The sequence below is a fragment of the Microtus pennsylvanicus genome, chromosome 3 (assembly GCF_037038515.1).
Source record: "Microtus pennsylvanicus isolate mMicPen1 chromosome 3, mMicPen1.hap1, whole genome shotgun sequence".
Classification (NCBI taxonomy): Eukaryota; Metazoa; Chordata; class Mammalia; order Rodentia; family Cricetidae; genus Microtus; species Microtus pennsylvanicus.
This window is the reverse complement of record NC_134581.1, coordinates 55,279,398-55,306,159: the sequence shown is the minus strand read 5'-3', so window position 1 is coordinate 55,306,159 and position 26,762 is coordinate 55,279,398. Positions and strand designations below refer to the sequence as shown.

At 40.7% G+C, this 26,762-nt stretch overlaps 1 protein-coding gene across 2 annotated transcripts in view; it reads left to right on the top strand.

Moving 5' to 3' along the window:
• The first annotated feature begins 271 nt into the window (after positions 1 to 271).
• Positions 272 to 26,762, top strand: part of Clpx (caseinolytic mitochondrial matrix peptidase chaperone subunit X) — a 45,524-nt gene continuing 19,033 nt past the window's right edge. Inside the window, exons 1-6 of one of the 2 annotated variants that reach the window (XM_075965462.1) lie at positions 281 to 596; positions 9,761 to 9,921; positions 12,200 to 12,317; positions 18,168 to 18,322; positions 19,873 to 20,032; positions 21,834 to 21,875. In XM_075965462.1, the coding sequence (XP_075821577.1) occupies positions 518 to 596; positions 9,761 to 9,921; positions 12,200 to 12,317; positions 18,168 to 18,322; positions 19,873 to 20,032; positions 21,834 to 21,875 (715 nt within the window). In that variant the 5' untranslated portion in view covers positions 281 to 517. Of the gene's footprint in view, positions 597 to 9,760; positions 9,922 to 12,199; positions 12,318 to 18,167; positions 18,323 to 19,872; positions 20,033 to 21,833; positions 21,876 to 26,762 lie in introns of both variants that reach the window. The other variant, XM_075965463.1, reaches the window with a different exon arrangement.

The window sequence follows — 26,762 nt, the reverse complement described above, 5'->3', positions numbered from 1 at the left end:
TTCCTTTTTTCTTTCCCTGTTTGTGAGACGCGTAGGAATAACTCCTGACTTGCATCTTTTTGGGTCTAAAACTTTTCAATACCAGAATAAAGGCACTTTCTGAGGAGTTGCGCGACCGCATAACTTTGGGCTCGCTGCTTGCCGTAAGGCGCTCATTGGTGCCCAGGATAACGCCCCCATTCTTTAGCTTCGCGTTAGTCTCTACGCACGCGCGGCGTGGACTACGCCCCCTCCCGGACCTAGGACGCAGGCGCGCGCACGCTCCCCGGCTGGGGTAGGCGGGGGATGGGGGAGAGCTGGAGGGAGGGGAGGAGGGAAGGTGTCTACTCTGGTGAGTAGACGCCCGTGGGACACTTGGATCGTCCGGGCCTGGCTTCCTGGTGGCGAAAACGCTGCGCCAGCATAGAGCCGGCGGAAGGGATCGGAGCCCGTGGGCGCAGCCCTCGAGCGTCACCGTCGGGCCGCTGAGCCCCCCGAGATCCGCAGGGCGTGAAGACCCGGCCTAGGCCCCGCGGAGATGTCCAGCTGTGGCGCTTGTACCTGCGGCGCTGCGGCCGCCCGGCTGCTTACCACCTCGCTCACCTCCGCGCAGAGAGGTAACGAAGTAATCCCGCGCCGGAGCCCGCTCTGGGCTCTCGGGAAGTGGGCCGGTGAGGACCCTGAGGAGGAGGGCATGAGGGCTGCCAGGCGCTGCTAGTCTCCGAAGTAGTTGGCAGTCTGTTTTTGAGGAAAACTCCGTGTGCTGCCGCCCGCCCGTGCGTTCTCAGGCCTCCAGAGTTTGTGGCTGGAATGGGGCCATCTCGCCTCAACTCTGGGAGAGAGACCGAGTGCTGCATTCGGTCGTTAAAAAGTGACAATCGCTCAGTCCTATTCGGGCCTGTCACTTTTTGCGGGCCTCCGGGTACCCCGTTGTCCTGGCTAGCCCCCTAGACTCAGGCAGCGCAACAACACTTGGTGTCACGGTCATTGTGCGGTCGGTGACGCCAGGACATAAACACAGCTCACGGGTCTTCCAGATATTTGGAAAACTTTGGAATCTTAGAAAAACTGCTGGGGAGATGGGAAACGACCACTGGAATTCTTCAAATACTTACACACAGCAACAGCTCTCCGCTTCCCCAGTTTGACAGCCGGGATCTGTCCCCAAGAGTAGCTCTTGTTTACTTTGCTTCTCTACTCATCAGGGCCTGTGAACACCTGCCAAGAGATTCCGGGAATGAAACCTGTTTTTCTTTTCCTCAGATCTATGCATATCAGACTGTTGCTAGATCCTGTTAGACTTTGCGATCTTAAAGACGTCTTTTCATGAGGGCTCGGATCAATAAGACCTGTTTTCCTAAGTTTTTGGATTAACTGTAAAATCTTCATTGCTTACTAAATATATAATTGACATTTTATTCTACACGTGAAATGAAGTAATGTGGGTGGGAATATTTTGTATTAAGTGACATGTAAGTGTAAGATTTAGTCTTAAAACATTGCCACACCTCAACAAGTAGATGTCCCAATTCCAGAGGCTTCATTTATTTGGGATACATCTGTTGAGGGCTTATTGGTTGGTGCTAGGAGTAGTAAATTCTTCATGTTTTAATTTGGTGAAGTCGACAAAAGCGGTAACGAGGGTGATGTGTTTTGGGTGTTTTGGACAGGAGGAAGTTTGGGGCCAGAAGCTGGTGGATCTCTCTAATTTGGTAGAGCAGTCTGGCCTTGAATTCAGCTCAGTGTGCTTCTGCCTTGGAGTGCTAGGATTAAGGGTGTGTGATGCCACTCCTGGCTGATGCCTGTATTTTAAATGGACTTGCCGCGTGGGTGGTAAAGATAACTCAGCAAATAAAGGCATGAGCTATGAGTTCAACCCTGGGAGCTGCAAGGTGGAAAAAGAACTGTCATGAGCATACATGCATACATACATATATACATGATACCAATTTTAAATGTGCTTGACCTATATGAGGTCACTTTGCATTTTAAATATCTGCATTCAGAAGTACTTGATGCCCAGTTAAAATTACTCAGTGATAGTGTTGACCCTGAGTTTGGGTGAAAGAATATTAAAATTGCATCTAACTTCAATTTCTGACTTCTTTGAAACCATTCCTTGTAGAAAGGGTGTCACAGTGTGTTGGTGGTGGCCCACAACCTTAACCCCAGCACTCTGAGATAGTCTCAGTACTCGGAGATAGTCTGGTGGATGTCTGAGGTTTCAGGCCAGCTTGCTCTACAGAATAAGTACCAGGAGAGCCAGGGCTACATAGAGAAACTCTGTCTTGAATCCCCCACTCCCCAAAAAGAAAGGATATCACTTTATAAAAATGTCTGACTAAAGAGGTCAAACATGTTGATCATAGATTTTATAATTATAGTGCATCTACCTTAATTTTTAGTTCTATTTCCTTCTTTTTCTTTCCTTCTGGTAGTCAAATTGTAATAAATTAAATAGGGCAAAGTTAATAATTGATGAAACATTTTTAGCAGTTTTGCTGGGTAGACCAGGCTGCCTTGAACTCATGATTTCTTCATCTTGCCTCTGGAGTGCTGGAGTCATGGGCCTTCACAAGCAAGTCAGGTTTCTCAAAACTGTTTTTTTGTTGTTGTACTGAGTATTGAACCCAGGGCCTTGAGGATGCCAGGCAAGCACTTTCTTGTTGAATTATATTCTCTGGCCTTCAAAGCATTTAAGATTTCTTTCTTTTCTTTTTTCATTTTTTTTCAAGACAGGATTTCTCTGTAACAGCCCTGGCAGCCCTGGCAGCTCTGGCAGTCCTGGAATGCTGTAGACCAGGCTGGCCTATAACTCACAGAGACCCAGCTGCCTCTGCCTCCTGAGTGCTGGGATTAAAGGCATGAGCCACCATCACCTGGCAAGCCTTTTTTTTTTATTTTATTTTTTTATCTTTTTTGGCTAGCAGAATGTACTTAGTAAAAACTATCAAATGTTATATATAGTAATGATGCTATTTTTCCTTATTAATCAGTATTTAGAACTCAAGAAGCAATAACTTGTTGACAGAGGTTTCTGTCTCGCCTGGTCCCGCAGCCGTTCAGTTCCAAAGAAATACAGAGAGGTCTACATTAATCATAAACTAGTTGGCCTATTAGCTTAGGCTTCTTATTAACTCTTATATCCTACATCAACCCATAATTCTTGTCTGTGTCAGCCATGTGGCTTGGTACCTTTTATCAGTGAGGCATTCTCATCTTGCTTCCTCTGCATCTGGGTTATGACTGCCCAGAATTCTCCTGTTCTCCTCGCTCCACCTATACTTCCTGCCTGGCTACAGGTCAATCAGCATTTTATTAAAGTGATACAACTGACAGATCTTTACAGGGTAAAAGATCATTGTCCCACAGCAATAACTAGTGCATAAAATAAAAATGTAAGCCTAAATTGATATAGTAATTGTTAAGTTGCAGGTATTTTTTTTAAAATGTTTTTTTCTTTTTCAATTTGTGTTAGCAGTTAGAGGTCAAACTTAGAGGATTTAGTTTTATTCTCTACTTCATCAGTTATTATACACTTTAAATATTGTCACTAGAATTGGCAATCATTTTCATCTTTTGAAACTTTTTTGAGAGTATATTCTGCTATCTCTTATTCATTCTTTCATGCTATTTTAAATAGATTGGATTTTTTTTTTAAGCTGGATCATTTGTAGTTTTGTAGACTCCTTAGTTCAAAATGAAGTGCAGAAAGCCAAGGATGATCGCAGTATTGGGATGGGGGATCTCAGATTCAAGGCCAACCTCAGCTGTGTAGAGTATTCACACCAGTCTGGATAAAACTAACTCTCAGACCTCTTTGGAGGGTCACCATGGATTTCAAGTTATAGAACAGCTGTAGAATGGAAGCTTGTCCTAAAAAAGAACATTTAAATATATATTAAATGTGTATGTTAATAATGCTTAAAAGCTGAATAAAATTTGGGCTGAAGATATAGCTCTGAAGAGCACTGGCTGCCCTTCCAAAGGATCCAAGTTCAATTCCCAGCATTCACATGGTAGGTCATACTGTCTGTAACTCCACTTCAGTTCTAAGGATCCAACACCCTCTTCGGGCTTCCTTGGGCACCAGGCACACATGTGTTGCATAGATTACATGTAGATAAAATGCCCATACACATTTTTAAAAATTAAAAACTGAGTAAGTTACTTTCTTATGTCTTTAAGACAAGGTTTCACTCTGTAGCTGAGACTTTCCTGGAACTCATTGTGTCTGAGCTGTTGTCAAACTCCTGCATCAGCTGTGAATTACAGACATACACCACAATACCTGGCTTTTCATATTTCTTTTTGTTTTGTTTGTTTTTGCCATAGTGGGAGAGAACCAAGGACTTAACACATGCTAAGCAAGTGCTCTATCACCAAGGTATACGCTTGGCCCTTTAAGAGTATTTTGTTTTGAGTTAGGGCTTCACCAAGTTCTCTAGACTAGCCTTGAATTCACTTTGTAACCCTGGCAGGCCTTGAACTTGCCATCCTCCTGCCTCAACCCCCAAAGCTATTTTAATAGGCAGCTGCTCTGATACCGACGAGGCTTTATCTGTATGACAGGTGTTCATAGATGGTTTAACTTTTAACTGGTTTTTATCATTGCTGCCAACAGTGTTGCAAAATGGACAGAAATGTTTCCCTGGCTTTCAGGGGTTTTTCACATGTAGTTCATGAGCCCTTCAGGGGTTCCGTAGATAGGAATCAGATTTTTTAAAACCTTGTTTCCAATAATTTTTAACAGAAAAATGGCATTTTCCTTAATTATCAAGGTAGGTGACAGATCATACTTTTAGAAGTATCTATGAATTCGTCACCAGTCAGAATCATACATTTTCTTTTTTTAAAAAAATATTTATTTATTATGTATACAATGTTCTGTCCGTGTGTATGTCTGCAGGCCAGAAGAGGGCACCAGACCCCATTGCAGATGGTTGTGAGCTACCATGTGGTTGCTGGGAATTGAACTCAGGACCTTTGGAAGAGCAGGCAATGCTCTTAACCTCTGAGCCAACTCTCCAGCCCAGAATCATACATTTTCATATTACAATTTGGGCTGACTTGGATCTAAAAATCTTGCTTTTTTGGCCTTCCTTAAAACAACATTCTTTTTTAAAAAGAAGTTTTATTTATTTGTATGTGTGTGGGTGAATGCGTATACATATATCATAACACTGTATTGTGACAGTCAGGAAAATTGTGGGAATAGTTCCTTTCTTTCACTTTCTGGGAATCAGGGGTGGAACTCAAGTTTGTTACAGTAGTCACAAATGTCTTTACCCACTGAGCCATTTCACTGGTCCCTGCGTTAGCCTCTTGGGTGCGTAATAGTCCTATGCCACTAAGCCTTAATTCTTTTTATCTTCCTTAGCATAGTAAATTTTCTTTGCTATGTATTTTGTAGTGTGTATTCAAAAAATCTGAAATCTGTCCAAGAATTTCACCAGAGTATATGGGTTTCATGTCACAAAAAAAAGAGTTGAACCTCCTGATGAATTTGCTGTAGTGCCTTATATTTTCTGTGATCAGTGAATGGCCTCTTTGTTTAGTACAGTTGTTTTTGAAGTACAGTCCCAAGGCAGTAGCATCGGCGGCAGCATCAGCATAGCATCAACCTGGGACGTTGTTAGAAGGTCATTCTTGGGTCTTGCCTCCAGCCTTCCATAGAACCTGTGAGGAGTGCCTGCAGTGTGTTTTAACAAACATATCAGGCAATACTGATGCAAACTTGAGTTTGAGAACCACCTGTTACCTGGCTTGACATCTTGGTTCATAGTCATAGATTACAGCATGTTAAAATTTAGTATGGTATTATAGTACCATACTAAAAGTTTCAGTAAAGAAATCCTTAACTAGCCAGGTAGTGGCACACACCTTTAATCTCTTGGGAGGCAGAAGCAGGCAGATCTCTGAGTTCAAGGCCAGCCTAGGCTACAAGAGCTAGTTCTAGGACAGGCTCCAAAAAAAGCTACAGAGAAACCCTGTCTTGAACCCCCCCCCCCTCAAAAAGAAAAATCCTTAACTTTAAATGACACATGAATTATTTTTTCTGCTAGTGTTTCTGTGGTGACTCTGTTTGGTTGCATTGGTTTTTGCGTTGGGAACACTGTATACTTAAACAAGCAAATCCATGATCACATGAAAATAAAATTTAAAGAGTGAGTTCAGAATTTTATAATGAAAAAAAGAGAGATAAATGTTTTCTTAAATGTAACATTATTCTCTCCTCTGCCACTTTCATTGTTATTTCGTACCTCCTAACAGCACTTTGGTAAACTGCTAGGAAGCCACCTTAGCGACTCACTACAGACTGTTGGCTTATGGAAGGTTCTTAGTAGAACCACAGTACTGAAGTAGAATACAATTTTGTTTAATCGAAGGCCATTCACCTCTTTGATCTTAGTTTGTTCCCTGAAACCCAGCTAAAGGCAGAAGGAGCTGACGGTACAAAGTTGTGCTCTGACCCCACATAAACACCATGGCCTGTGCGCCCACACCTGCACCTCATCCATAGATACACAATAATAATAAATTAGGAAAAAGAAAAAGAAGTCAGGTGTGGTGGTGCATACCTTTAATCCCAGCATTCAGGAGGCATAATCAAGGGAAATCTCTGAGTCAAGTCAAGATCAGCATGGTCTACTGCTGTGAGACAATGGTCTGTACCCTGTCAGTTGTATTTTAATAAAATGCTGATTGGCCAGCCTGGCGGTGGTGGCGCACGCCTTTAATCCCAGCACTTGGGAGGCAGAGGCAGGCGGATCTCTGTGAGTTCGAGACCAGCCTGGTCTACAAGAGCTAGTTACAGGACAGGCTCCAAAACTGCAGAGAAATCCTGTCTCGAAAAACAAACAGACAAACAAAAAATGCTGATTGGCCAGTAGCCAGACAGGAAGTATAGGTTGTGACGAGAGGAGAATTCTGGGAATAGGAAAGCTCAGTCTGCAGTTGTTACCAGACTCACAGGACCCAAGATGTGACTGCCTCACTGAAAAAGGTATCAAGCCACGTGGCCAACATAGACAAGAATTATGGGCTAATATAAGTTATAAGAATTAATAAGAGCCTGAGATACTGGGCCAATCAGTTTATAATTGACATAGACCTTTGTGTGATTCTTTGGGACTTAACGACTGCTGGAAACGGGCAGGACAGAAAACTCAGTCAACATTCTACATATTGAACTCCAGTTCAGGTAGGGCTACATGTGTCCTAAAAAAAAAAGAAGAAGAAGAAGAGCAAAAGGTGAAAGAAGACATCTCAAGAACAATATAATGTCCATCAAGAGAGGAATATAAGCCTGGCAGTGGTGGCGTGTGCTTTTAATCCCAGCACTCGGGAGGCAGAGGCAGGCAGATCTCTGAGTTTGAGAGTTTGAGGCCAGTCTGGTCTACAAAGTGAGTTTCAGGACAGCCAAGGGCTACACAAAGAAACCCTGTTTTGGGTGGGGGATAAGGAGGGATAGAATCTTTAGTCCTTGCTGGTTTTAAACTCAGTATATAGCTGATTATGACCTTGGACTAATCCTCTTGTACTACCTAAGTATTAGGATTATAAGCCTGCCCTACCATTCTAGCCTTATTTTTTAAGACAAGCCCAGCTGGGGTGGTGGTGGCACATGTCTTTAATTCCAGTACTTGGGAGGCAGAGGCAGGCGGATCTCTGAGTTCAAAGCCAGCCTGGTCTACAGAGTGAGTTCCAGAACAGCCAGGACCACACAGAAAAACCCTGTCTCAATAAACCCAAATAAATAAATAAATAAATAAATAAATTATTGCTTTTTTTTTTTAAATGGTGGCGCATGTTTTTAGTCCCAGCACTTGCAGAGGCAAGTGGATCTATCTCTGTGAGTTCAAGGCCAGCCTGGTCTATAGATCAAATTCTAGGACTGGCCCATAGCTACTGAGAAACCCTGTCTTGAAACAAAACAAAACAACAACAAAAAGGATGGGCCCAGTCTAGCCTCCAGATAGGAATTCTCCAGCCTTAGTTTCCTGAGTGCTAGCTTTACAAGCTACAGGAATGTGTGCACCTGGCTTGGTTGGGGTGTGGGTGTGTGCCTGTGTTTGTGTAGCTCAAGATGGCCTTGAACTTAGTATGTGTCAGGGACTGGGATTAAAAGTGCACTGACATTCTTCGCCTATCTTCACCATTTTAAAATGTATAATTTAGTAGTGTTAAATATTTTTAAAAGTGTTATTTATGTGTTTCTATGATGTGTGCTTGTGGGCTTATATGCCATGACACATCTGTGAAAGCCAGAGGACATCTTTGTAGAGTCAGTTTTCTTTTTTGATCTTGATGGGGGTTCCAGGAATCAAACTCCATTCTCCAAGATTGCACATAACCTTTACCTGCTGAGCCGTCTTGCCAGCTGTACATTTACAGTGTTCAACCATTAACACCATCCATGTCTACAACCCTTTCATTTTGTAAACTCTGTCCAACCAAAACCATCAATTCCTTCAACCCTAACAACCACCATTCTAAAGACTGTCTCAGATTTTCTACTGAGAACCTCATGTAAATGGAAAAGCATGTAATTTTTGAAAGTGAAACTTCCCCCTGGGTAACCAATATAGAGTTGCTATGATATGCTTATTCTCAAAGATAGAAATAATATACAAAAAGCACAAATATAGCATTTAAATTATAAAGCATTTTTTCAAACACCTACAGGTAAAGCAAGTGTTGAACGCCTGTCCTATTTAAAAGAACCACAGGTTATGACTTACATGGTCTTGCTCACTTTTGGGGGGTTGTTTAGTTTTTGGAGACAAGGTTTCTCTGTGTAATAGTCCTGGCTGTCCTGGAACTCAGTTTGTAGACCAGGCTGTGTTGACAGAGGTTTCTGTCCCACCAGGTCCCATAGCCGTTTAGTCCCAAATAAACACACAGAGGTCTACATTAGTCATAAACTGATCGGCCTAGTAGATCAGGCTTTTCTTATTAATTCTTACATCTTAAACTAGCCCATTCTTGTCTATGTTAGCCATGTGGCTTGGTACCTTTTTCAGCGAGGCAATCACATCTTGCTTCTTCTGTGGCTGGGTCACGACTGTGGGCTGTGTCCTCTTCCCAGAATTCTCCTGTTCTCATTGCCCCACCTATACTTCTTGCCTGGTCACCCCGTCTATACTTCCTGCCTGGCTACTTGCCACTCAGCATTTTATTAAAAATACAAGTGACAGGATGAAAGACCCTTGTCCCATAGCAAGGCTGGCCTCAAACTCGCAGAGAGCCATCTGTCTCTCTGCCTTCCAAATGCTGGGATTAAAAGTATGTGCCACTGCTCAGCTGATCTTGCTCACTTTTTAAAGGATTTATCTGAAAACTGATCTGAAAAAAAATTGCTGGGATCATTCAGAGGCCTGACTTGTTATGCCTCTGACAGGGTTATTCTTTTCTGCGTTGGTGTGTAGCTTTGCTGTGAAAGCTAGCATTTCTCAGCCCTCTTTGGTTAAACATTTATTTACCAGGGTTTTATTTAAGATTTACTATTATTTTATGTGTGTATTTTTTACTTGTGTGTGTAAGTGTGCTGTGTGTGTGTGCCTGGTGCCTGCAGAGGCCAGAAGAGGCCATTGGAACCCCTGGAACTGGAATTATAGGTGGTTGTAAGCCTCCATGTGGGTACTGGGAATCAAACCCAGGCCCTCTAAAATAGAAGCCAATCTGTTAACCATTGAGTGTTCTCTCCAGTCCCTATGGGAATTTATTCAGGCATACCAGTGTTTGGTATGAAAATTAACAGAATTCTTTCTCCCTCCAGGTATTTCTTGTGGGCGCATTCATGTGCCAATTTTAGGAAGACTGGGGACCTTGGACACTCAGATCCTGCGCAGAGCTCCTTTTAGAAACTTTTCAGAAACACCAGCATACTTTGCCTCAAAAGATGGGGCAACCAAAGATGGCTCCGGAGATGGAAATAAGGTTATTTTTGTCTTTGTTGACATCTATATATTTCCCACCTTTCTGTTTGTTTGGTTTTGGTTTTTTGTTTGTTTTTTTGTTCTTTGTTTTTCGAGACAGGGTTTCTCTGTATCTTTGGAGCCTGTCCTGGAACTAACTATTACAGACCAAGCTGGCCTCGAACTCACAGAGATAGATCCTCCTGCCTCTGCTTCCTGAGTGCTGGGATTAAAGGTGTGTGCCGCCACCACCTAGTTTACAATTTCTTACCTTTAAAGGGCTAAATATAATAATAGTGTTACATATTAGCTTAAATGTATTCTGTAAGAAATATGAATTATGCCGGGCAGTGGTGGCACACACCTTTAATCCTGGCATTTGGGGGGCAGAAGCAGGCGGATATGAGAATTCAAGGCCAGCCTGGTCTACAAAGCAAGTTCCAGGACAGCCAGGACTGTTACACAGAGAAACCCTGTCTCAAGAAAAAAAGAGAGAGAGAGAGAGAGAGAGAGAGAGAGAGAGAGAGAGAGAGAGAAAGAGAGAAATAGGAATTACATAAAACAATATGAAATATGAATTGCATAAAAGTTTAACTTGATCTTATTTTGTATTTTATTTGTTTGTTGTGGCTTTTTAAGGCAATGTCTGTGTGACTTAGGCTGTCCTGCATCTTGCTATGGAATCCTCTCACTTCAGCTTCCTGGGTGCCCCCATGCCCAGCTTATTCAGTGCTTAATTTGTACCGTACAATACTTGTATAATCATTGTACTTAGTAAGCGGTAAGTAAAGTGCTAACATCCCCAAGAGTAAAGTGTCATTAAATAACCACTTGTAGGGCTGAGTGGGGATTAGACATTTCCTGCTTTCATACACAACTCTAACTTATGCTGGTATAAACATCACTTTATGGGCTTTATGGAGAGATGGGTTAGTGGATAAGTGGTTAAGAGGTGGCTACTTTCCCAGAGGATTGAGCTTTAATTCCTAGTACCTACATGGCAGCTCACAACTGAATAACTTTAGTTCCAGGGGATGTGATGCCCTCTTCTGGTCTCCACAGGCACTACATATATGTTGTGTGTTGACATGTGCAGACAAAAAAAAACCATACACATAAAAATTAAAGATTAAAAAAAAAAGACCTGTTTGTCCTCTATCTAAAAATCTTAGACTTCTCTATTTGCTGTCCAGCTGTACTGAAACTAATAAGTGGATGATTAGTGATTTATTGAGGTCATGTTACTGTTTTTCAGTGTGTGAATTTAACATACCAGAACTATTTTGTGTGTGTGTATACATACATACATATAAACTAAGTCCTAGAACATTTTCATTTCTATACATAATCCTGGCAATAACTGCGTAGTTGGTAAAATTTTCCCATTTGAGATGAGGTTTTAAAAAGTTATTTATAATAGTTTATAAAAGGTTTTGTCGTAGTGATGACTTTGGAGTAGGTAAAATGATGGCTTTTTAAAATGAGATGAAAAATTTATTCGTCAGAATAAGCCAGGCTGGTGGCTCATGCCTATAATCTCAGTGTTCGATAGGTTGGAGCAAGAGAATTTCCATTATACTTGAGGCCAGCCTGAGCTACAGAACTAAAACAGAATGTTAAAAGTTTCTTCCTGTTATGATAATAGTTCTCAATTTCATCAAAAAATTACTTTACATAGAGTAACATTCCTCTCCTTGTACTTAGAGGTTTTTTTTTTTTTTTAAGGTTTTTTCGAGACAGGGTTTCTCTGTAGCTTTGGAGCCTGTCCTGGAACTAGCTCTTGTAGACTAGGCTGGCCTCAAACTCAAAAAGATCCTTCTGCTTCTGCCTTCTGCGGGGATAAAAGGCGTGCACCACCACTGCCCAGCATACTTAGAATTCTTGAAAGAAAGGCATTTAATATTCATGTTAATATAGATTATATATTTTCAAAATGGCTTTTAGATAACTACATGTGCTAAACTGGAACTTACTAGATTTTTATGGTAGATCTTACTGACACCAGTGGCAGTAGATACAAACTACTAATAGATTAATGCAGCTGGGCAGTGGTGGTGCATGCCTTTAATCTCAGCATTTGGGAGGCAGAGGCAGGCGGATCTCTGTGAGTTCGAGGCCAGCCTGGTCTACAAGAGCTAGTTCCGGGACAGGCTCCAAAGCTACAGAGAATCCTGTCTCGAAAAACCAAAATTAAAAATTAAAATAAAAAGATTAATGCAAATTACTGTTTCTAGTTAAACTACATATAAAATGGTGTCTTGAAACCAAGATTGACTGTCTTTCTATTTTGTGAACATTAGAAATCAGTGAGTGAAGGAAGCAGTAAGAAATCAGGTTCTGGGAATTCTGGGAAAGGAGGAAACCAGCTTCGCTGTCCTAAATGTGGCGACTTGTGCACCCATGTGGAGACCTTTGTGTGTAAGTATTTGAGTTTTCTTTCCCCTTTTTCTGTAAGTTATTGGATGTATAGGAATTAGAAACCAGAATTATTTTTGCTGTGAGCTTTAGTGATTCAGTGAATGTCCTAAAACACTAGAAATCCTCAGAATAGTTAGGACTTTGTACCATAAGAGATAAAGTATTTGCTTGCTTAATTTGCTTCAAAGTGTTTATTTCAAATTTTAGTTTTGTGAGTTTTCTTGTGTATATCCACTGGGTTTTAGGAAAACCAAAACTTATTTATACTATATTGTTACATTCTTCAAATACGTACCAATTTTCTTCTGTGGGTACTGATGTACCAGAGCAGATAACACCTCAGTTTTAGGAAATGTTTGATTACGAATGATTCAGACACTGAAAGAAGAAATCAGTCATCCTACTGATAGTGCCCTGAACTATAAGAGCAATGTGCATTACGTCACATGACTCATTGCCTGCGTGCTGTCGAGCTGATCACAGTCGAGGGAAAATTATACTGCCTCATTTCAGTGTGTGTCCTATGTGTCACTGTCAAAGGTTTCTTCCCTTGTTTTTCTTTCCCCTTCCTTCATTCTTTTTTCCTCTTCCTTCCCTTTCCTTCTGTCTGTCTCCTTTCCTTCTTCCCTGTGTTTTGAGACCATCTTGCTGTGTAACCACTTGAACACCATTTCATCCTACTAACTATAGGATTATAATCATGCCTCATTGTACATTTTAACTCTAATATCAATACTTTAGTTGCATTTTCATATTTAATATTAATTCAGTACCATGTGAAAGTACTATACATGGGGGGCTGGAGAGATGGCTCAGTGGTTAAGAGCATTGCCTGCTCTTCCAAAGGGCCTCAGTTCAATTCCCAGCAACCACATGGTGGCTCACAACCATCTGTAAAGAGGTCTGGCGCCCTCTTCTGGCCTTCAGGCATACAGACAGAATATTGTATACATAATAAATAAATAAATAAATATTTTAAAAAAAAGAAAGTACTATACATGGCATATTTTTACAGTTTTGGGAAGACTTTTATGTTTGAGATAGTCTCTACGTAGCTCTGATTGTCCTAGAACTCACTCTATAGACCGGGCTGGCCTCAAACTCAAGAGATCCACCTGCTTCTGCCTCCTGATGCTGGGATTTAAGGTGTGTGCCACCATACCCTGTTTCTAATAAATATTTATTAAGTAGCCCTGTTGCACAGTTTGTATATAAAAGCTATTCTTCATGGCTTTCACTGGTAAAAAGAGAATCAATCTGAATGAAATTTAATTTGGATCAGAATCTAAAGTGGAAGATGTAGAACTGAATAATGAAGTTTCCTAGACTAATTTGACATCACACAATAAAATTCTAGAGTCTGAGAATTGCTGTCCTCTGCTTTGTCAGATCACTGCCCTTATGACTCATTGTAAGATTCTAATTTGCATTTTACTAATGACCTATAGTGTCTAGTATCTTCCTAGGTTTTTGCCATTTGTGGGTGTTCTTTGGCTAGATGAATGACCATCTGAAGACTTCATTTTTAAATGAGATTGTTTCTGTTGTTAAAGGCTCTGTACTAGGCCCATGGCCATATGCTTGCTTCACAGTTTCTTTTAAACATAGTATAGTGCAGGGCGGTGGTGGCGCACGACTTTAATCGTAGGCTTGGGAGACAGAGGCAGGCGGATCTCTGTGAGTTCGAGGCCAGCCTGGTCTACAAGAGCTAGTTCCAGGACAGTCTCCAAAGCTACAGAGAACCCTGTCTTGAAAACAAACAAAAAACCAACCAAACAAACAAACATAGCCCAGTAAACAAACATTTACAGGAAAAGGACAAACGGTAAATAAATAGTTCAGGGCTTGTGGACCATGTGGTCTCTGTTGCAGCTACTGTACTCTGTATCCGTGTCAGGTGTCAAAGTGCTAACAGAACAACTTAAAAAGAGGAAGGGTTTCTTTTGGCTCATGGTTTCAGAACATTCAGTCCTTGTTACTTGGCTCAGTGTACTTGGACAAGAATACTATGGAAATGGGAACATGTGAAAAGAACAATTCATTTTATGGCCCACCAGAAACAGAAGAAAGAATGCCAGCAGTCTACTGACTTTCTTCTTTCCCACTTCCTTAAATTTTTTTTCATTACACTCATTTATTTGTTTGTTGTGTGTGCACGTGTGTGGTCACACAGGGTCACACAGAACAAAGATTAAGTTTGAAGGGGTTGGTTTTCTCTTTTTACCTTTATGTGGGTCCCAGGGATCAAACTCAGGTCATCAATCTTGACAGCATGTACTTTTACCAACTCTGAGTCACATCAATGGTCTACTCCCCCCAACCCCCCCCCGTGCTCTGCTTAGGCTTTCAGAACATGGGGATGTGTGATCAACTTTTAAGGGTATTTCTAAGAGTTAAAAATTATGCCTTATAATTCATGTCACCTCCATAGTATTTTAATAAGTAAAATTGTAGCCCTGCCTGCCCTGGAACTCACTCTAGACCAGGCTTGCCTGGAATTGACAGAGATCTGCTTGCTTCTGCCTCCCTGGTCCTTAGATAAAGGTGTGTGCCACCACTGCGCGACCCTCAGATTAAATTTAAGCAGCCTTTCAATATCAAGCACCAAAGAGATATGTTAGTGTCTAATCTCTTTCCCTTTGACCTAATTTCCACAGAGAAGTATTTTGGTCTTCTGTTTTCAAGCCAGATTTTCCTGTCACACAGCCTGAACTGGATGAGACGCTTCTCTGCCCTTTAGTCCTTGCCCTCTTTACGATCAGTAACTGTGAACCTGCGCCTCATTGTAAAATATGCGCACTCTTTTCTCTTTAATGGGAAATGGTGATTACATATTTGAACTTGTGTTAATTGTGGATTTGATGACTTTGATATTTCTTTAAACATTTATAGGTGTTGGTAAATACAAAGTATGGAGTCAATCCTTTCTTAGTTTGTTCCTAGAACAAAACAAAGGTTTGTTGTTGTTTTAATAGAATATCTTTTTTAAAGGTTTGTTTTGTTTTTTAAGGAATCATTTTTGAGAGTAGTTTCTAAAAATTATTTTATTTATATGGATATTTATCAGACTTGGCATTAACTGCTGATCACCATAAGCCATAAGGAAGAGCTTCCCTGGTGAAGATTAGGAAAATAGTAATCTGTGTATAAACAAATGTTGAGAATCCTGTTTGACATCGTGGCCTTTTATCAAAACAAAAGTAGCAAATTTCCCCTCCTAGGACCTTTGACCTCTGAAGTCATGGGTTTTTGGCCAGGCATGAGTTCCTTCTTCTGGAACAGGCTTCAAATCCAAGTCAGAAGATGTTAGTTATTATCATTACCTTTGAGCCACTGCTGCGCTAGTGGGTACAACTTACTGAGATGTCAGTTTTCTAGCATGCAGATTTTCCACAAGGTAATTGCCCCAGTGGCCTGCATAGCACCTTCTGGTACTGTGAAAGCCAGCTAGTACAGAGGAAGTTTTCAGGTCAGTTCCAGCTTGATTTCTCTATGTCCCATAATCAAGTGCTATGTTCTTGGCATTATGGCTGTACCCTCTAGTTTTAGTGATTAACCAAGAGTAATGGCAGTGGCCTGGTTTGTTTTGCGGGGGGATCTGGGCTCTCCCTGACTGACTCATAAAGGAGATATCCCCCACCTAGCATTAGAATTTTCATTGTTCACCCATGCAGGGTATCTATGTTTACACTTTTAAAATTTATATTTAAGATTAAGTTAAAAATTTATGTATGTATTTTGGGCTTATATGTAACACTTGTGCACAGGAGCCCAATAAACCCGAAGAGAGGTAGATCCCCGTGGTGCTATAGACTGCTGAACTGCCATGTGGCTACTAGGGATGAACTCGGGCCATTTGGAAAAGCAGTAAGCATTCTTAGTCACTGAGCCATTCTCTAGCTCCAAAATTACATTTTAAAAATGAGCTTACAAAGTAGTGGGCTTCTGTAAGTTTTTCATGCATGTTTAGTTTGGGTTAACCTACTTCTACTTTCCCCCAGCGTGTATTCCTAATTGGCTTTGTGTTTCAAAATGGAAACACAAATGGTTAAGAAAGTTTGCAACACTTCCAGAAGATCCAAGTTCAGATTCCTGCTCCTACATTCAGTGACTTATAACCACCTGGAACTCTAGCACCAGAGGGTCTGACACCCTCTTCTGCTCCCCCCGCCCCCGTCTCTATGCATGGCCTGTATGTGTACATGGGTGTGCACAGTGCACACACGCACGTGTTGCATGCGCTCACACACAAATTAACTAGGATTTATTTATTTGCTTTTGGCTTTTTTGAGATAGAATTTCTTTGTATATCCCTGGAACTCACTCTGTGGACCAGACTGGTCTCAAATTCAGAGATCTGCCTTCCGAGTGCTGGGATTAAAGACAAGTGCCACCACCTCTGGAATTTATTTTTAAGATGTAGAATTAAACATTTTTAAATTTATTTTGTGGAGGTTTAGGTGCCATTTTTTCCTGGTAATCTATGTGTAGTTATTTAAAAAATTTTTTTGAAAGGAGAGAGGTTCCCACCAATTTTTTCTTTTGTTTTCTTTTAATATCTTTCCTGTAGAAACAAACAGTCCATAGTCATATACTACCCAGAAATACCAGTTCTATATTATTTTCTATGTTTATATAGGATGTTTCATACTGCTTTTAGAGTTTCCTGGGACTGGGATTGAAGACCATACTGATGTTTTAGACTTTTAATTTTAATCCTTTTATCTGCTTTTGTTTTGCATTTAAAAGTTGTGTTTGACTTAAATGACTAACATTTATTTTGTCATTATTTTATGTTTTTTTTTTTTTACCCAAGACTAGGTTTCTCTGTGTAACAGTCTTGCCTGTCCTAGAACTAGCTCTTACAGACCAAGCTGGCCTTAGACTCACAGAGATCTGCCTCCTGAGTGCTGGGATTAAAGGTGAGCGCCACCACACCACCATACCCGGCAAGTTTATACATTTACTAAGTGAAAGTTTTAGAGATGTTCATATGTGCAAGATAGCTAAAGAGTGTATCATCTTGCCAGTGGGTGGTAGCTCACACCTTTAATCCCAGCATTCAGGAGGTGGGGGGCGGGGCTTCTCTGAATTCAAGGCCAGCCTGATCAACAGAGGAAATTCCAGCACAGCCAGGGCTACACAGAAATCCTGTCTGAGGGGGGAAAATGTATCTCTTATATTTTCAATGGTTAAAATCGTTTTATCTCAACTGAAGTATTGAAAATTTTCATTAAAAAAAAAATAAAGAAAATCTGCTTAGACTCCTGTCACAGTTCATTCAAGTCTTTCAGTAAATAGTCCATGTGATCAAACTAGTTTTAAAATTATCTCTAATCAGACTAGTTTTAAAAATTATCTCTAAAAAAAATATCTCTAGTAAATTAACAGTTGAATTGCAACCAGCTTTCTTAATGAATATTAGATCAGGAAAAGAACCTAGTGGAAATCAATAAAATAGTTTGTATTTAATACATTTCTTTTATGTGTGTGCATGTCTAGAGACCAGAGCATGTCTTTGACAGTCGGTTCCTTCCTACCATGTGGGTTCTAACAATTGGATTTAGGCTTAGAAGTGCAAACTTAACCTATTAACCATCTTGCTTGCCCAGTTTTGTTGTTGATTTTGTTTTGGTAAGGGCCTTACTTTCTAGCTTAAGCTGGACTTTAGCTGTGTGCTCAGTACGACCTTGAATTTTCGGTCCTGCTCAACTTCTTGTGCTGAGATTGCAGCCACATGCTGCCACACCCATTGGACAAAATGCCAACCAGCCAAGGCTGTTGACGAGCCACACATTCAGCAAGATTTTAAGATAAACTGTATTTTCTCTCTTGACCTTCCATTTTCAGCTTCCACCCGGTTCGTCAAGTGTGAAAAATGTCATCACTTTTTCGTTGTGCTGTCAGAAGCAGACTCAAAGAAAAGCATAGTTAAAGAACCAGAGTCGGCAGCTGAGGCCGTGAAGTTGGCGTTCCAGCAGAAGCCACCTCCGCCGCCCAAAAAGGTAGACAGCTTTTCCCAATCTTAGAGACAATGTCTTTATCCTGAAGATATTCTATTGCTTCACTCTTCTGTTTATGTTAAATCCCAACACTATCTAAATAAGTTTATAAGGTTTTTTTTTTTTTTTACCTTTTTGGTTGTTTTTGTTTTGAGACCCATATTCCATGTAGCCCAGGTTAACCTTGAACTCCCTATGTAGTTGAAGATGAGCTTCTGATCCGGTAGCCTTCACCTTAAAGTGCTAGTATTATGGCCATATATACTGTGCCTAGCTCTATGAGTTTATTAATTTTTTATTTAACTGGTGTGTGTATGTAAATGTGCACATACATGAGCTCATAGTGTGTGTGTGAAGCTCAGACGTTCACTTTCAGGGCTGCCTTACAGGTGTTACTATAGTTTTGATGGTATGAATGCTTTCTAGAAATTTCAGACACTGATTTGGCCCTGTCAAATATGACAGAGTGTTCACTGGTTCCTTTGAATACATGGTGTGTACTTTTTGAGAACCCAGGAGCTCTTCTTAACCCTTTGTTCTATGTTCTAGCCGTCTTTCCATGGTCTGCACAATTAACACTACTCCTCACTCTCTGCCTCATTGTATTCTGCTATGTTTAGGGCATCATGTATGTGTGTTTCCATGTATATTATGGCAAATTTAGTAATGCAGAGCTATAACTTGAAAGGACCGAGTAGGATCTGAAAAATTAATTTAAGGCTAAAGTAATGGTCACACAAAAATAATGTTTTATATGTTTACTAATGGTAGATTTTATACATCTGAGTCAAAGTTCTAGAAATAGTGATTTAACTTTTCAGGAGTTTATCAATATTAATAGGTTGTGTGTATGCTTGTGTTTGCATATGTGCGTGCATGCATGTGGTTATTAGAGATAAGGTGTTAGTATGTCACTTAGTCTGTCCTTGAATTTGAGATTCTCCTGCCTCTACCTACCACATAATAGGATTTCAGACGTGCAATTCAACAGTTCCTTCTTCACTAAAAACTCAGAAGATTGATGTCTGGTTCCAAGCAGTTGGTAATAGGAAGTATGAACCAGAACTTTAATTTTTATTGACAAAACTGAGTTGTGTGTCTCAGTGGTAGAAAATATAAGGCCACATCCAAGTCTCCCTGGGTTTGCTTCCCAGTACTTCTTTCCCCTACAAAAAGGAAAGAACAAAGCTTTTAAGTTGCTATCCAGGTAAATGAATATCTTTTTTCAAGATTACTTTTTAAAAAAATTGTGTAGGGATGTTTATGTGTGTGTGCATGTGCGTGTGCCTTCTGAGATCAGAAGAGGGTGTCGGATTCCTTGGAGGTGGTTACAAGCTGCCTGATTGGGGGCTGGGAACTAAACTCCAATCCTCTGCAAGAGCAGCAAGCACTCTTAACCACTGAGCCATCTCTCAAGCCCCAGACACTTCATTTTTAATGGGAATCTTCTTCAAATTTGAAATTCTAAGCAAATTTGTTTAGTATGTAGTTCTGTAATGTGTTTGTTTTTATGATGGCTCACAGTGAATTGTTCATACCTAATCATTTTTCAGATTTATAACTACCTCGACAAGTATGTTGTTGGCCAGTCGTTTGCTAAGAAAGTACTTTCAGTTGCCGTGTATAATCATTATAAGAGAATATATAATAATATTCCAGCTAATCTGAGACAGCAAGCAGAGGTTGAGAAGCAGACATCATTAACACCTAGAGGTCAGTGTTTTTGCTAATTGACCAAAATATAGATTACTGTGCTTAATCTTTATTTGTAACTCTTTTATCTGAAATTCATTTACAGTAGTACAACATATTAAATTATTCCTTATATAATGAAATCATTTTGGTGGGTTTCTAGTGGCATTAATTTTTTTTTAAGTTGGTGAGAATAAGAAATACCAGAATACATTAACTTTTAGTTCAGTAAGTATTGTTTCTTAAAACTTGGAGTCACAAAGTAAAATGTGTTTCTTGAGGGTGTATTTAGGAGATGTGTGAGAAGCTCAGGTATGGAGTACCTGCCGGGTGCTCATAGGCCTCTGCCTTTGATTGCCAGCACCACAAAAACCAACAAGACTGTTGGAGTAGAGATTGAGTGTCTTGAATTCTTGAGATTACCGTGGACAGAGCACTGCAATGCTCTAGACAACTGTGGTTTTTCTTTTTTTGGGTTCAAGATACGGGATTTCATTTGCCTAAGTCCGAGCTTCACGGAGATGAAAAATTAATGCGGCATCACACTCTCTTCCTTGGACCCCAGCTATAGAATGTGAGGTAGAGGGCAAATTTCTAAGTGATTCTCGGTGTAATTCGTATTTAGCTGAGATTCTAACATGTATCATCGTACTATGCAATCTCATTTACTGTGGACAGTAGAGTAGTAAAATGTTTTAATATAAATTACAATTCAGTTTAAATGTAAATATGGGTTTCTCTGTGGTTTTGGAGCCTGTCCTGGAACTAGCTCTTGTAGACCAGGCTGGTCTTGAGCTCACAGAGATCGGCCTGCCTCTGCCTCCCAAGTGCTAGGATTAAAGGCGTGCGCCACCACCGCCCGGCAATATTTAGGTTTTTATTATGTTGTTGAGGAGGCCTGGTTTCTGATCTAGGTCTATAATCTAGCATTTTATGTTTTTGTTTTTTTTGCAGGTGAGTTGATGGGTTGTCTTTGTTTTTTGGTTTTTTTCATGATAGGGTTTCATCTAGGTCTATTATCCAGCATTTTATTTATTTATTTGTTTGTTTGTTTGTTTTTGTGGGGGGGTGTGATGGGTTGTTTTTGTTTTTCGTTTTTTTTCATAATAGGGTTTCTTTGCATACTCTGGCTGGGCTGGGACTCACTCTGTAGACCAGGTTGGCCTCAAAGCACAAACATCTGCCTGCCTCTGCCTCCCTGAGTATTGGGAATAAAGGCCTGTACCACTATTGCCCGGCGCATTTCTGCTAAGTGCTTTTTAGTAGATACTAAATATATAACTGATTTAATGAAGACACTGTTCACCTAGTGAGCTTATTGCAAAATAGTTATGTGGTAATATGAGTTGACCTTTTTTTTAGAAAGCAGTAGTCATGCCTGCAGTGGACTTAGGACTTTCATTTTTATAAGGTCCAAAGAGTGCAGTCTAGTCATACAGCAACTGTTTTCTGATTCTTTCCAGTGATTAAATTAATATCTAAATTGTGTGAGGTGCTGGAAGAGCAAAAGATTTAACATTTATAGTATGAAGAACTTCAACTCTCATGATACTTAAATTATTATTCTCTTAAAATAGATAATTTTTAAATCCTACTTTTGTGCCTATTAGTAACTGGGCAACCATCATTAAGCTTGGTTTTGTTTTGTTTAAAATAGAAAGGATGTTGCATAGAAATTGTTTGTGATATGCAAAGGTGAAAACAGCGAATACATCCTGTAAATGAATTTGGAAGAAGGCAGGAAGTAGACATTCAGTTTTGACTGCCCCAAGCTCAACAAATATATAATGCTTCATGTTGCCCTTTTTATCTCCTTTCTTAGAGTTAGAAATAAGAAGACGGGAGGATGAGTACAGATTTACAAGTAAGTCACCTCCCTCAGGTCCTGTCTGTACTCTTTATTCTTTCTGAGATTTGCCTCAGTGAAGCATCTCAGTAGCGATGTATTTAAAGGTTTATTTTATTTTTGTATACACTTGTGTTTCCCTCCTTTTTTTTTGTTTTCTTTTTTTTTCTTTTGTTCACTTGTATGTTTCTGTATGTGGGTAAGTACGGATGAGAGCAGATTGTACCAAGCTTTTTCTTTTTGGACAACCAATTCCCAAATCACAACATGGAGACTTACTAGTTACGAATGCTGGACCTTGCTTAGGCTCATTTCGGGCTAGGTATTTTAACTTAAATTAACCTGTTTCTCTATATCTACTTTTGCCTTGGGGCCTTTTACCTTTCTTCTTACTTTCATTGTTTCTCATGTCTGTCTGGTTGGTGACTGCCTGGCTGGCCCTGGGCATCTCCCTCATTCCCTCCTTCTCTCATTCTTCCTCTCCAGCCTATTTATTCTCTCTGCCCACCAGCCTGGCTTATCCTTATCCTTTATCTGCCTGGCTATTGGCCGTTCAGCTTTTTACTAGACCAGTCAGTCATGTGCTGTAGGCAGCCAAGGTAAAACAAATGCAACACGTCTTTTCATAATTAAACACACATCTTTACATCATTAAACAAATGCAGAATAAACAAATATAATATATCCTTACACAGTTAAAGTAATACTCCACAGCATAAACAAATGTAACACATCTTTTCCCAGTTAAAGTAATATTCCACAACATTGCAAGAATCCATGAAAGCCAGAGGTGTTAGATCCTGGAGCTAGAATTCTAGGTGGTTGTGAACTGCCCATTGTGGGTGCTAGGAACCAAACACAGGTCCTTTCCAAGAGAAGTTTCTACTCTTAACTACTGAGCCATCTCTCTAGACCCTTATCTTTGGTGAGCTAGCAAGAGGGCCAAATGAGTAAAGACACTTAATGTGCCCGCTTACTGACCTGAGTTCGGTCTCTCGGTTCCATCTGGAAGAGAGAATTGACTCTCAGTTGTCTTCTAGCCAAGCTAATGAAAAATCAAGAGAAATATGTCTAATTAAAATTATTTCTTTTTTCTTTTTGTTTTTCAAGACAGGGTTTCTCTGTATCCCTGGCTGACCTGAAACTGGCTCTTGTGACTATGCTGGCCTCAAACTCAGATTCGCCTGCCTTCTGAGTGCTGGGATTAAAGGCGTGTGCCACCATTGTCCAGCTAAATTTAAACATTTTTAAGAGAAAATGATACTGTCTCCTGTGAATGAGTGCATGTGTGTGCTTGATGCAGGATTTAGTTGTATAGTCAAAAATGGAATTGTAGAGTGTTGAAGTTACAGATGTGCTACCATGCCTTGACCAAGTTATTTTTAAATTTGTGGAAATACTGATTGATATACAATGAATGATAGAATAAAATTAAAACATACAGATAGTAGGGTTGGAAAGATGGCTCAGTGGTTTAGGGCAGTGCTGCTATCTAATGGCAGCTTACAGCTATTTGTGACTCCATTTCCAGGGGATCCAGTGACCTTTTTAGCTTCTACAGGCACTAAACAGGCAATTGGTACACAGACAACATGCAGGCAAAACACCCGTAACATGAAAATTGAAAAAAAATAATAAAAGAAATACAGTTGGTGCACTGTAATTAGATTGTATATAAGAATGTAAGATCTAAACAAAGTGTGATGGCACATGCTTGTAATCCCAGGACTTACTCTGTAGACCAGACTGACCTCAAACTCAGAGATCCTCCTGCCTCTGCCTCCAGAGTGCTGGGATTAAAGGTATGCAACACCACTGACCGGCTATAATATTGTTTCTTAAATCATCAAGTGCCAGATACAGTCCTTAGCTTGAATTTATACTGTATGAATAATTTTTTCCTAGTGGTAATTATTGTGATATGTTTTATTCTTTTAATTCTTTTGAAGGGACCTACCACCCAACACCCAAATAAATCACACATAGAGGCTTATTCTTAATTATGAATGACCAGCCATAGCTTAACTTGTTTCTAGCCAGCTTGTCTTATCTTAAATTATCCCGTCTGCCTTTTCCCTCTGGGCTTTTATCTTTCTCTATTTTTGTATACCATACTTCTTTTGCATGGCTTGCTTTGTAGCTGGGTGGCTGGCCCCTAGTGTTCTCTCCTCAGTCTCTTGTTGCTGCTGATTCTCCTTCTATTTCTGTTGCCAGTCCTGCCTATCTTCTTCCTACCTCACTATTTACTGTTCATCTCTTTATTAAGACTGTCAAGTATTTTAGACAGACATAGTAACACAGCTTCACATAGATAAGCAAATACAGAGTTAAAAAATGCAGTGTAAGCTGGGTGGTGGTGGCGCACGCCTTTGATCCCAGTACTCAGAAGGCAGAGGCAGGCCGGTCTCTGTGAGTTCGAGGCCAGCCTGATCTACAAGAGCTAGTTCCAGGACAGGCACCAAAGCTAAAAAGGTAAACAACAACAACAAACAAACAAAAAAAGATGCAGTGTAAACAAAAGTCACACCTAAAAATAATATTCCTCAACAGGTACTAAAGATTGAACCTGGGGCCTCATACACACTAAACAAGTGGTCTGCCACTGAGCTATATGTCTAGTCTTTGTATGAATAATTAAGCTATTGGAAAATATCATTAATAAGAGCAAGTTCTTCTATAAGTGTAACACCCGATTTGGTGTTACACCCTCGGTACAGTTCACGCGCCACTGTACCGAACGCGAGTCGGGCAAGGGCCTGGAGATTGAAAAGAAGACACAGAGAGACCAGGGTCATTCGGAAGGAGATCAGCCGAATGCCACTTTATTCAGCGTTGGGGGAGTTTTTATCTACCTGACTGCAGCACAAGGATCTCCACCCAGGCAGGTGGGAAATTACCATATTATCAATGGAATGAATGCCCTGCAGCTAACCACCAGGCGGGGCAGGCATAGCACAGATACACACAGGAAGCTTAGTAAGTTGATTATAAACTGTCCTCATGAATGCACCACAGGAATAAGGGAGACCAGGGCCCTACAGGTCCCCCTTTTGTATAAATTATGACTAGGCCTGTCTTGGGTGGCATTGGACGTCAGGCAATACCCCTTACCCGTCATGGGAAAGCATCCAGGTCAAAACACATTTCCTGTCTTAGGTTGAGGCAGCCCCCCAAAAGCCTTTCCCGTCTTTGGCTCACTAGTCATCCATCACGAAGTTCAGCCAGATTTGTGCTGAAAGATTCTCTGGGGCAATAGCTAAGAGGACTTGCCACATGGCAACATTGACCTGAGCTTGCCTTTGGCTCTGGCATCATAACCATGAAGATGATGCTCCAGCATATGTAAGCATCCCTTAAGGAGACTGTGCTTGCTCAATCCTTAATAATTCTGCCCAAATTGGAGTCCTTTAAGTAAGGTCTCAGCGCTGGTGAAAATAACCCTGGTATAGCTAACTAGAATAATTTTAAGAGCCAATTTGTAAATTGTACACCTCAGGGTCCGTAAACAACAGCAATAAGCTTATTACTGTAACATGTAGCAGTGGTCTTTAACCACAACCAAGAGCAAAATTAACTGCAATATTCATTTGTAAATTTAGCTCAATTTGGATGGCTACGGCATTTGCAACCTGCCCTGAGAAGGTATCCTTTGTGCTAGCAGGAAGCAACTGACTGACTAATGAAAAATCCAGCAGCTTTAGCTGCTGTGGCAGCAACAGCTGTGGCTGCCAATATCATGGGAAGGGTAGATGGGTAGACGGGCGAGGAACAATCCTTGGCACTCGGACCACCATAGCCAGCTCCTCAGGAAACCCGCAACTCTTCAGTTGACGAGCCAGAATCTCTTTGATCTCTCGGCTCTGTCCTGTCTTCAGGCTTCTGGACAGGAAAATCCACAGCACGCACCAGCCGCTCAGGTACCCATATTGGATTGTCTGCATCCTGCGGGAAAACACAAACAGCCCCTCTTCCCCACACCAGTACAGGATCTGGACCATGCCAGGTGCCATCTGATAGATTCTTCCATTTGACATGAGGCATCCCGGAAGAATCTGGCCGCCAATGCCTGTCAGCGGCAGTATGAGATTGAGCATCAACAGTCAAAAAATTTAAAATGTATAAAATAAAAGATAAATGATCTCTGGGGGTGGAACCATATTCCCCCTTTTTTGTTTTATGCAAATAGGCTTTGAGAGTACGATGCGCTCGCTCCACTATAGCTTGTCCTTGAGGATTATAAGGTATTCCCGTTTTGTGAGAAATTGAAAACTCAGAACAAAATTTAGCAAAGCCAGTGCTAGTATAGGCTGGTCCATTATCAGTTTTAACAGTTTTAGGAACTCCCATGTAGGCAAAAGCCTGGAGACAATGACTTTTAACATCTCGTAATCTTTCTCCTGTGTGAGCTGAGGCAAAAATGAGATGAGAATATGTATCCACGGTTACGTGAACATATTGCATGCGCCCAAAAGAAGGAACATGGGTGATATCCATTTGCCATAAATGATTAGGGGCAAGCCCACGAGGATTAACTCCCAAATGGGGAACAGTTAAAAGTTCTGTGCACAGAGAGCACCTTTTAACAATATTAGTGGCTTGCTCTCGAGATATCTTAAAATGAAATCTTAAAGATCCAGCATTGAGATGAAAACGATTATGAGCTTTTTCTGCAGCTTCATAAGATTCCTGACTAACTACATAAATCTGACGAGTAAGCTGATCAGCCAAAGCGTTTCCCTCACTCAAAGGACCAGGGAGGTCAGTATGAGCCCGCAAATGCCCTACGTAAATGGGTACAGATCGGGCCCAAAGCAAAGTTTGAATAGCCAATCACTGCATCTGGACTCGAGATACAGAGGCAATATAAGCTGCAGTTTCCAACGGTGCAAGAATTTTGCTTATATA